This window comes from Lutra lutra, chromosome 11 (assembly GCF_902655055.1).
Source record: "Lutra lutra chromosome 11, mLutLut1.2, whole genome shotgun sequence".
Lineage (NCBI taxonomy): Eukaryota > Metazoa > Chordata > Mammalia > Carnivora > Mustelidae > Lutra > Lutra lutra.
The window spans coordinates 71,349,609-71,360,588 of NC_062288.1; the positions used below are offsets into that span (position 1 = coordinate 71,349,609).

Consider the following 10,980-nt stretch of genomic DNA (forward strand, 5'->3'; position numbering starts at 1 on the left):
GATCTAAACTGGTACTGAATTTTAGACCTTTTCAGTTACAATTCAGTTTTTGAAATATTTTCTAGTACTTACCATATATGCCTGGCTCTAGAAATAGAACAATGAACAAAGTCCATTTCCTCATGGACATTCTGGTGGAGAAAACGAATACCAAATGAGAAAACATACAGAAACACAGAACTGATTTCAGGAAGTGATTGATGTTTAAAAAAAAAAAAATAAAACATCAGGGCACCTGGGTGGCTCAGTGGTTAAAGCCTCTGCCCTCAGCTCAGGTCACGATTCCAGGGTCCTGAGATTGAGCCCATCAGGCTCTCTGCTCAGCGGGAGCCCGCTTCCCCCTCCCTCTCTCTGCCTACTTGTGATCTCTGTCAAATAAATAAATAAAATCTTTTTTTTAAAATAAAATAATAAAACATCATAGGGGAATAAAAAGTAACTGGGAGAAGGGGTGTTTTTTTAGACAGAGGAGTCAGAAGAGGCGGCAATATTTAAGCAGATGCCCCCACGACTGAGCCCCTCGGTTACGCAGGAGAGCAATGTTCAGGCAGACAACGCAACATGTCCAGAAGTAGCCAGTGGAGGTGAGCTTGTTGCTTTCAAGGGATAGTGAAGACACTGATCTATCTGGAGCAAATTGAGCCAGAGGAAAAGGCATGGGGCATAGTAACGAAGAAGGAGCCAGGGCAGAACACGCAGATCTTTCACACCATGATAAGTCCTCTGAATTTTGTTCTAAGTGTGGTAAAAAGCCATAGGAGGGTTTATACAAACAAGGAAGTGTCCTTTAGAAAGATCACTGTGGCTCCTGTTTGAAAAATAGACTGTAGAGGACTTCAGGGAGAAACAGTCCAGCTATGTGAGTGTTTCACAGGCCCCATCAAGAGATATTTTTGTTTTTTTTAAAAAGGTCCCCAAAAGATTCTAATGTGCGTCCAGGGTTGAGAAACTGGTTTACATTTAAGAGAAAGGAATTTGATGGAAAGAATATCACTGCTTCTCCAAAAAGAAAAACCTATTAAAAGCATTTTAGGATACATCCTCCTTGTCACTGAAATAACTGTTTTAATAAACCCTACTTACATTGATTTAAAACCAGCAAGTATGTGGTTTTAAGTAGGTTTTATTATTTTAATTTTGTGTCTATTTTCTCTCTCCTTTCTCCTCTTCCCCCTGCTCCCTCCATCTTCCCTAATCTCTCTGTTCTTCCCACAACAGGAACTTGGAAAGTCATGGGAGGAAGTTCAACTGGAAGATGATCGGGAGTTGCTAGACCATCAGGAAGAGTAAGATTTGTTATGGCTGCTAATTAATTGCTGTGTTTTAAGAGTAGGAAAACAACTCCATAGTTTGGTTTAAAGCGATTATTCTGAAGAGAATAGAAACGAAGAAAACTTTCTCTCCTTGTCATCATCCGTCCATGTAATAGCACAAAAACTTGAATTCCAAGTAACTTTTACATAAAAATCACTAAAGCAACTGTTATTCCAGCTAAATAGTGTTTTGCCATTAGAACTGTTAATTGAGGGGTGACTGGGTGACATAGTTGAGCATCTGACTCTTGGGTCTTGGCTCAGGTCTTGATCTCAAAGTCATGAAATCAAGTCCCACATCAAGCTCTTTGCTCAGTGTGGAGTCAGCTTGTCCCTCTCCCTCTGCTCCTTCTCCTCCTCCTCTCTCTAAATAAATAAATAAAATCTTTTAAAATAAATTAATTAATTTTTAAAAAAAACAACTTTAGGGGCTCTTGAGTGGCTCAGTTGGTTAAATATCTGCCTTCAGCTCAGGTCATGATCCTAGGATCCTAGAATCGAGCCCCATGCCTCCTGCTCAGTAGGAAGTGTACTTCTCCCTCTCCCTTTCCCAACCCCTCCACCCCCGCTTGTCCTGTCTATCACTCTCTCAAATAAATAAATAAGATCCTTAAAAATAAATATATAAATAAATAAAAATAAAATTTCAAAAGTTTTTTAAAAAGCTGTTAATTGAACACACAAGTAAAAAATAATGCAGAAAAAGATACATTTCATTGGTATTTTGCTCACTTGGTTGGTGCCCAGATCTTGAAGTTACACAACCTTTGAACTCTCCGTGCTGCTTGTCATTGGAGTAGAGAATGTCACGGAATTAACCTTGTTCCATGTACATCCCATTGACCTAGTTAAAATATTCACAGCTTCTTGCCTTGGAATTACAAGCTTGGGAAGTGTTCTTTTCAACCTTAAAGGATTCCCTTTACTCATCCTCTTTTCCTTCAAAGATGCTTGGCCTTTTTTCTCTCCTGGGATTTCAGTTTTCCGGGTTTAGGACTGACAAGAAGTTGATAGTGTCTTCAAAATAAATCAGGGGATGGGGAGTAGACAGGAATGGTAACATGGGTCCTGTGTGGTTTTTGACCTCTCTGTTTACCGCCAGATTTAACACTTAAAATGATCAGTATTTCTCACATGAAGGATACATGGTTTGCCTTTTTAAAACACGCCATTTGTCATGCAGAGACACACTCCCAGCACCGCACCTCACAGCATGTGTACTTAGTGGTTGTGGCTAATGAGAGGGAGCATTGCATCTACTGATATGCCTCCTTTGCGAATTAAACCTAGTTGTGTCAGAAAGACATTAAACTGATTCTGTAGTAAAATAGCTGCTCAGAAGAGAAGCAAATAGAAGAAAATGGAGCAGCACCTGTTCATTATTTATATTAATTTCATGGTGCTACTTTGAATTTCAAAAGCTGTATCAAAAAGTCATAATATGATGTGACAATCTTTACAAAAATGTCAGAGTTGAAAGAGAGTGGCAGGGTTTCCCAGGGAGGAGGAAGTAATAGCAAGTGACTGCTTAGTACACCCTCTTAATGAGGGGAATCTCTCTATTTGCTGTTTTCTTTTTAACACAGTGACTGGTCTGATTGGGAAGAACACCCTGACTCTGCTGTCTGCCTATTTTGTGAAAAGCAAGCAGAAACCATTGAGAAATTATGTGTCCACATGGAGGTGAGATACTTTTATTCATTTGAATTTTGTTTTGTTCTGACAGGGACACTGATCATGATTGCAGTCTTACCAGCTTATGTTTAGTTTGTCATTATCCTATTCCTAAAAGTGCTCCAGGTGGGGCACCTGATGACTCAGTTGGTTAAGCATCCAACTCGTGGTTTCAGCTTATGTCTTGAACTCAAGGTTGTGAGATCGAGCCCCGAGTTCAACTCCACACTCAGCGTAGAGTCTACTTAAAAGATTCTCTCCCTCTGCCCCTCCTCCTGTGCTCACTTGTGCCCTCTCTCCTTCCCCCCGCCAAATAAATAAATAAATCTTTTATTAAAAAGAAAGTGCTATAGGCAAAACCGAAGAGACAGGCCCAATCCATCAAGAAGAGCCAGAACTCAGGGCAATTTAGTACAATGCACAAGACCTGTGCAAACTGTTAGGGTGGGATTTCACAGACCACTGATTCCATCCTACCTCTGAGATGTTTATGAGATAATTCTAGCTTAGAATGTGGGCCCTGTAACCATGAGTAACAGTACTCAAGATATGGACGGTTCTGTATCTTTTTCCACTGCCTCCTGTGCTAGTGAATAAGGAAAGCAGGAAAGGGTTCACGAAGCCCTTAAGGGAAATGGGCAGTGCGGCCTGGGCAATGTAGAGGCAAAGGGTAAAGGATGTGATCGTGCAGCTCCTGCAGTTGTAAGAATTTGGAGGGAAGAAATTTGAGGGTATTTCCAGTTCATGTGTTCCTCTTTGGATGCCATTTTTATGTTATAATGAAGCTTGAAGCTGGTAGTTCTAAACCTTTTTTCTCCCCAGTATATCTGAGAGATGACACACTCCCAACAACTCTGATCCTCACCTGGACAGTGCGGGTGAAGAGGGGGGATATCTAATGAGTCATGACAGTACTGCAGCTTAAAGGTAGAGGAGTGATTATAATTAAAAAATATTACTGGATGATTCTCATTCCCTCTCCCTACCCTCCCCAGCCATCTCTGCCAACAGTGATGCAGATTATCCTGTTTTACCCACCTTCTCCCTGCTCTCATTCAGAAACACTCTTCTTAGTTCCATTTAAAAAAAAAAAAAATAGAATGTATGTGAAAGGCCATGAGCATTTACCCTTAAGAAAGCAGAGAGTCGTTTTCTCTGAAACAGGTTGCTAATAGTATGTGTGTATAGTTTTCAGTGTTTAAATTTAATTAATAATATCCTAATATCTTTGAATTGAAAGGAGTCTTAATACCCCTACCCTGTATAGGAAATTTCCTTTGCAACATCCTTAACCTGTGTCCTCGCCCTCTGCTCAGTCACTTCCAGTCATAAAGTACCGTAGATTTCCTAATTATCCTGCCTCTGATGTTACATTGAATGCCTTCATAGGAAGTTAGATGATCTTTATTCTCTGTAAGCTTTTAAGTTCAAACATTTACCCAGATGGACGATTGCACGAGTGGAACAGAATAAGGCTGCATTGTAAAAATCAAAAGAAATAAAATTTATGGAAAGATGTCAGTGAAGAGAAATTTGCATTAAACAGTGTGTTTAACAGCATAAAATGAAAAGTGGATTTGTAAAATTACCTATCTGCTTGTGTAGCAAAGGACCTATATCCATAATTGTAGTCCAGGCACACAATACAGTAAATAGGGCCACATTTTACCACAGACTGAGGACACTTTTGTCAGATTGCAGAATGCATACATAGTAAATTGTGAAAACTGTAGATACAAACTGTGAATAATTAAAATGTTTCAACTGATTGGCATGACTTGTTTGGACTGTGCTTTAAAAAGTAGTTGGATGTGGTTGGGGGAAGCAGTTATATTTCGAATACTTCAAAAGCAGAACATGATGAACTGAGACTGAGTTTCAACAGTGTTCAAACTCCTATGAATAAGCCGTCTGTTTATAACTTCAGCCTGAAAGATTAAATAATTTATATGCTCACAGATATTCATTCCTTTTTTAGGATGCTCACGAGTTTGATCTCCTCAAAATAAAGTCAGAACTTGGTGAGTTTGATTCAGAAGTTGTTTTCCATGATGTTGCGTTTTTATACACACTCCTGTAAATGACGCCTTGTTCAGGAGTCGTGATTGGAGAATGCACAGCCAAATGTGTCTCTCCACAGATGGTCTCAATGGGACTGCCTGAAGCAGTGATTCACAACCATTTTGAACTGTAATACTCAAATATGGTTTTTTATTTCATATGGTCTTTCTTCTTTCCTACATATATGAATCCTTCAAATAAAATGCAAGCTAATGATTAGTATCTATTATAAATAAAGTGGAAGCGGCTAAGAGAAAGCCCATGGATTTTTGAGGTCAGACTGGGGTTCATAGTCCAGCTCCAGCACTTACTGGCTGTGTGACATAAGGCCTCAGGTCAACAGAATGTGAAGGGAGTGGACAATGTATATAAAATAGCTACTATACTGCTTGACAGTGTAGCTAGATTATTTGTCACAGATGGACCCAATTGTATCATTTTCAGTATAAGTATGATAGAAAGATTAGGGGCACGAAGATGTAAATTACTGACTTGTTAATGGATCAAAGGCAGTAGAAAGCTCACTTCCCACACCTCAGCTTACTGACTACTTTCCTAGACTCTGGAAAGTGTTACTTTACTTTGCTCTTCTTACAGACATGTATGTATGTCACATGCTGGCTCTACCACCCACTAGCTGTGCAACCTTGGACAGTCTCCTAATAGATAATGTGGATATGATAATACTACCTATGTGGTAGAGTTCTGCAAGAATTAAATGTATTAATGTGTGGAAACTGGTTAGAACAGTGGCTAGCACATAAGCCCTATATAAGTATTAGCTGTTATTGTTTGGTATCTATTATTCTTTATCATTGTAGTGCCTCTTCAGGTTGGTTAATAAAGAGAAGTGGCTCAGGCACTTGGGTGGTACAGATGGTTAAGCATTTGACTTTGGCTCAGGTCATGATCTCAGGGTCCTGGGATCAAGCTCCACCTCAGGCTCCATACTCAGCACAAAGTCTGCTTGTCCATCTGCCCCTCCCCCTGCTCATGCTCACTCACTCTGTTTTCCTCTTTCAAAAAAATAAATAAAACCTTGGGGCGCCTGGGTGGCTCAGTGTGTTAAAGCCTCTGCCTTCGGCTCAGGTCATGATCTCAGGGTCCTGGGATCGAGCCCCGCATCAGGCTCTCTGCTCAGCAGGGAGCCTGCTTCCCCCCCTCTCTCTGCCTGCCTCTCTGCCTACTTGTGATTTCTGTCTGTCAAATAAAATCTTTAAAAATAAATAAATAAATAAAACCTTTTAAAAAAAAAAAGAATTGGCTCTTTTAAAAAATTATAACAATTTAAAAATAGGCCTGACCAGTTGTCTGATGATTGTATAAACTATCATATTTCAGGATTAAATTTCTACCAGCAAGTAAAACTGGTCAATTTCATCCGGAGACAAATTCACCAATGTAGATGTTATGGCTGCCATGTGAAATTCAAATCCAAAGCAGAGTTAAGGACTCATATGGAAGAAGCTAAACATACATCACTGCTTCCTGAAAGAAAGATGTGGGATCAACCAGAGTGAGTACTACTCAACCAAGCTTATACTTCTTTGCTCCATATCCCTTATTTGTTCCATTATTCAGTTTCTCCAGACCTTAATGAGAGAGAAAGATACGTTTATAAAAAAGCGCAAAAATCTTCAAAAAACCTTATTTTTAAAGGAATCCCCTTTTATAAGTATAACCAACTCTAGTATTTTGTGGTATGAAGAAAAAGATGTAAGTATAGAAGCAAAGATTTTTTTCATTATATTTTTGTTAACAGATTATTGCATGCATTTTTTATATGTAATACATATCAATTGCACCATTTTTAATGGTTGTCAGATATCCCATTCAATAGATATACCCTAATTTCCTAGATATTGAGGTCGTTTCTTGCATTTTGCTCTTATAAATAGTAATACAGTGAATATCCAGATGCCTGCATTGTTGCACACTTGTCTAATTTTTCATTTAGATAAACTCCTAGAAATAAAATTATTCTGTCAAAGAGTACACAACTATTAGGGCTTTTGGTATATATTTTGCATCTCAGAACTTTATAAATGTTAAGCAGTTGGTCCACTGATCTGTACTATGGAGGTGGTTTCAGACTCCCAGATATCCTTTGCTAGTTCAGACATCTGGGCTGGTTCTCATAGTAGTCTGGACAACCTCAGCTGGGAGAACCTCGGAGAGGTTGTAGGGTTCTAGCTGCCTGGAGGTTCTTCTCTTCTTAGGAAATGTTAAATAAGTGCCCCCCACCCCTCCCCCAATACTAGCCCCGAAGCTCTAGATTTTCCTCTAGAAAATCCCAGATTTCAGGGCACCTGGGTGGTTCGTGCAGTTAAACGTCCCAACTCTTGGTTTCAGCTCAGGTCATGATCATAGGGTCATGAGATTGAGCCCCACATCAGGCTCTGTACTCAGCATGGAATCTGTCTGAGATTCTCCCTTTATCCCTCACCCTGCTCACACTCCCTTGCTCTCTCTGTCTCTCTCTGTCTCTTTCTCTCTGTCAAATAAATAAATAAATAAATAAAATCTTCTTTAAAAAGAATGCAAGAAAGAAAATCCCCGATATGTAAGAGACAAAGTCGGTCCTAGGTAAATAAATAAATAAAATCTTCTTAAAAAAGAATGCAAGAAAGAAAATCCCCGATTTGTAAGAGACAAAGTTGGTCCTGGATTGCCTGAGACCCTGTTCCTGTAATTCTTAAATAAGTTGAAATCTTTAGAGATACTCCAGAACTAACTCCTAAGTGTGTCCAGAAAAGGAACCAGAGTAATAGACGTAAAATTCTATAAATGTTTTAATTTTTATTCACCTAGAATGAGGGAACCAGTAGTGAATAGGTTGGGAAGAACACACACACATTCAAAGGAAACAGTATTTTCATCAGGTATTTAAAGGACTCATGTATGAAAAAGTAGCCATATTTGAGTTTTGGTAATCTTCTAGGGAAGAACTGGAACCTTTGAATAGAAATGAAGGGGTTTCATTTTTAGCTTCATCCATGGCAATATCTCTAACAACTAGATGCCCAATACTGGAGTAAGCTGCCTTTTCAGATAGTAAGTTCTTGTGGGAATATCAAACAGAGGCTGAATGGGCAGTTAGCAAGGATGCAGCTAAGACTGGTATCAGTCATTAAAGGTCAAAGTGAAAGTAATTCAGAAGTTGTCTCCCATACCACATTTGCAAAATGCCGTTGAAATTGTTGGCGAGGAAACCCAGCAGAATTATACTAATGTGTATGTCAACTGCCTAGAAACTTTTCTGGATGAGTTATAGTTTGGTTATTCATTATATCTGGTTGTTTTCAGGTATTATTTTCCAACCTATGAAAACGACACTCTTCTATGTACGCTGTCTGACAGTGAAAGTGACCTGACAGCTCAGGAACAAAATGGAAATATTACCATCATCAGTGAAGACATATCTAAACTGCATGCTTTGAAACAAAGCAGTATTTTGAATCAGTTGCTACTACATGAGAGCTTGAAAAACTAGAAGAAAATGCCACAGAAAAACTAGAAGAAAATGCAACGTCTCATGTTTTTTCTCTTATGAGACAAACTCAGAAGAATAGTTTAAATTTGAACATCAGCAAAGGATTACTTCTTGGTGAAATAAAATTTTAAAAAGTACTTTCCAAAAAATAAAATGAGGACTTTTTGTATTTTGGGCTGTAAAGTTTTACTATGTAATCATTATAAATGATCTCATTTCATTAGACTCAATTATTTATAATAAGGAAGACATTTGGGGCACCTGGCTGGCTCAGCTGATGGAGTATGTGACTCTTGATCTCGGGGGTCATGAGTTTGAGCCCCACATTAGGTGAAAAGATGGCTTTAAAAAATTTTTTTTCTTTTTTAAATAAAGAGGACTCGTAAATCACAAAGAAATGAAATGTTCAAATTATTTATAAAGTTAGTTTCAGCCAGTAATTTCAATTTCCTCCGCCACAGGCTTTCTTCCAACAAGTCACAGAATTTGACTACACTGGGGAAGATTTATAGTGACCAAAAAAAGGAGCCAGTAAAAGAAAGGAAAAATGGGCGCCTGGGTGGCTCAGTGGGTTAAGCCGCTGCCTTCGGCTCAGGTCATGATCTCGGGGTCCTGGGATCGAGTCCCGCATCGGGCTCTCTGCTCAGCAGGGAGCCTGCTTCCCTCTCTCTCTTTCTCTCTCTCTGCCTGCCTCTCTGTCTACTTGTGATCTCTCTCTGTCAAATAAACAAATAAAATCTTTAAAAAAAAAAGAAAGGAAAAATGGTCAAAGACCTGGAGAATGCACAAATTGGAAGCAATTTCAGAAAAGTATAAATCTGACTATACTATCATTATTGCTTTCTGCATAGAGTAACCAAACTCCCTAGAAATGGGCATCAAGCCTCATCTTCTACAATGTATCTATCATTAGCAGATCAGTACCATTTTTTAAAAACATAAACACAATACCATTATGACATCTAACAAATTAACTTATTAATATCCTATGTTTTCAATTTTCCCTAGCTTTCTCAAGATGTCCTTTTACAGTATTACCAGTTACAGGACAGATACTATATACTTTCTAATTAGATGCACTGATGAAGACAAGACATGTTTGAGGATTCCTTCCAAAAATGCATTAACACGAATATAACAAAGAAACATTAATCAAACCCAAGTTGAGGGACAGTCAACCAAATAATTGGCCTTTATTCTTCAAAAGTCAAGGTCATGAAAAACAAAGACCGAAATACTTACTCTTTTAGATTAAAGGAAACTAAAGAGATAATACTACATGCGATCCTGGATTAGATTCTGGGCCAAAAAAAAATTTTCTTTTGCCGTAAAAGATCTAGTGGGACAAATAGTACACTTTTAATAAGGTCAGTAGCTATTGTTAATTGGTGTTAATTTCCAGATCTTGACAATTGTACTGTGGTTATGTATGAGAATGTCCATGTCTTTAGATAATACACAGTTAAACTTACAGGTAAAAGAGCATTTTGGTTGCAACTTACTCTCAGAAAACAAATGTGAATATATAGAGAGAGGATGCTAAAGTGAGTGTGGTGAGTTGTTAACATTTGGGTAATCTAAAACTCCTTAACAGTTGGTTTGTTTAAATCAGGTCCCATGGAGCACCTGGCCACCCAGGTGTTTAAATCAGGTCCCAGGGAGCACCTGGCCACCCAGGTGGCTGCCTTCGCAAAGCTCAGGTCATGATGTCAGGATCTTGAAATCAAGCTCTGAATCAGGTTCCCTGCTCAGTGGGGAGTCTGCTGCTCCTTATCCCTCTGCCCCTCCCCCATCTCATGCTCATACTCTCTCAAATCAATAAAATCTTTTTAAAAAATTGAGATTTTTTAATTCACATATTGCATTTGGTTGGTATGGTTCCTAAGGGTCTTATAATCTATACAGTTTGTGCTCCCTTCCTCTTAAAATGTCACTTTTTTGTTAAAGAAACTAAGCCCATTATCTCACTTTCTGGATTTGCATGATCATATGCTCTTTGTGTCATTTAACATGTTCTTCTATCACCCATTTTTCCTGCTGACTGGTGGACTTAAGTTCCAGTAAATTTGTGTTCAAAAACTTATTTGCACAAATAATTTATAAGAAATACTGTTGCTGTTGCATCACGTCAGGCACATAATATCCCTAGTACCAGTTTTTAGAGATTTTAGAGCTGATAATCTGCTCAGGTGTTATCAGTCAGTGCATCATTATAAAGTTCCCCATCAATCTTTTATCTAACTCACTCAGTATTCATTGGTAATTGTTACCTATTATTTTTTCTAGTGACTGCAAAATGATGATTTTCTAATGCTGTCACTTCTTATACAATACATTCTTTACATAGCATGTGTGCTATAGAGTACTGGAGTTTGAAGTTGTAGTTTTCAACAGTTAATACCAGCCTCTGTAGGCAGTGCCCAAAGACTAATTTTGAAG

The 10,980-nt window shown here is 38.5% G+C and overlaps 1 protein-coding gene across 6 annotated transcripts in view; it reads left to right on the top strand.

Moving 5' to 3' along the window:
• ZNF277 (zinc finger protein 277) overlaps window positions 1–8,690 on the top strand; it is a 105,286-nt gene extending 96,596 nt beyond the window's left edge. For all 6 annotated transcript variants that reach the window (XM_047695181.1, XM_047695184.1, XM_047695186.1 and 3 more), the window contains 5 exons: window positions 1,219–1,286; window positions 2,900–2,996; window positions 4,966–5,008; window positions 6,390–6,564; window positions 8,355–8,690. In XM_047695181.1, coding sequence (XP_047551137.1) covers window positions 1,219–1,286; window positions 2,900–2,996; window positions 4,966–5,008; window positions 6,390–6,564; window positions 8,355–8,541 — 570 coding nt within the window. In that variant the 3' untranslated portion in view covers window positions 8,542–8,690. The remainder of the gene's footprint in view (window positions 1–1,218; window positions 1,287–2,899; window positions 2,997–4,965; window positions 5,009–6,389; window positions 6,565–8,354) is intronic.
• The last annotated feature ends 2,290 nt before the right edge of the window (window positions 8,691–10,980 follow it).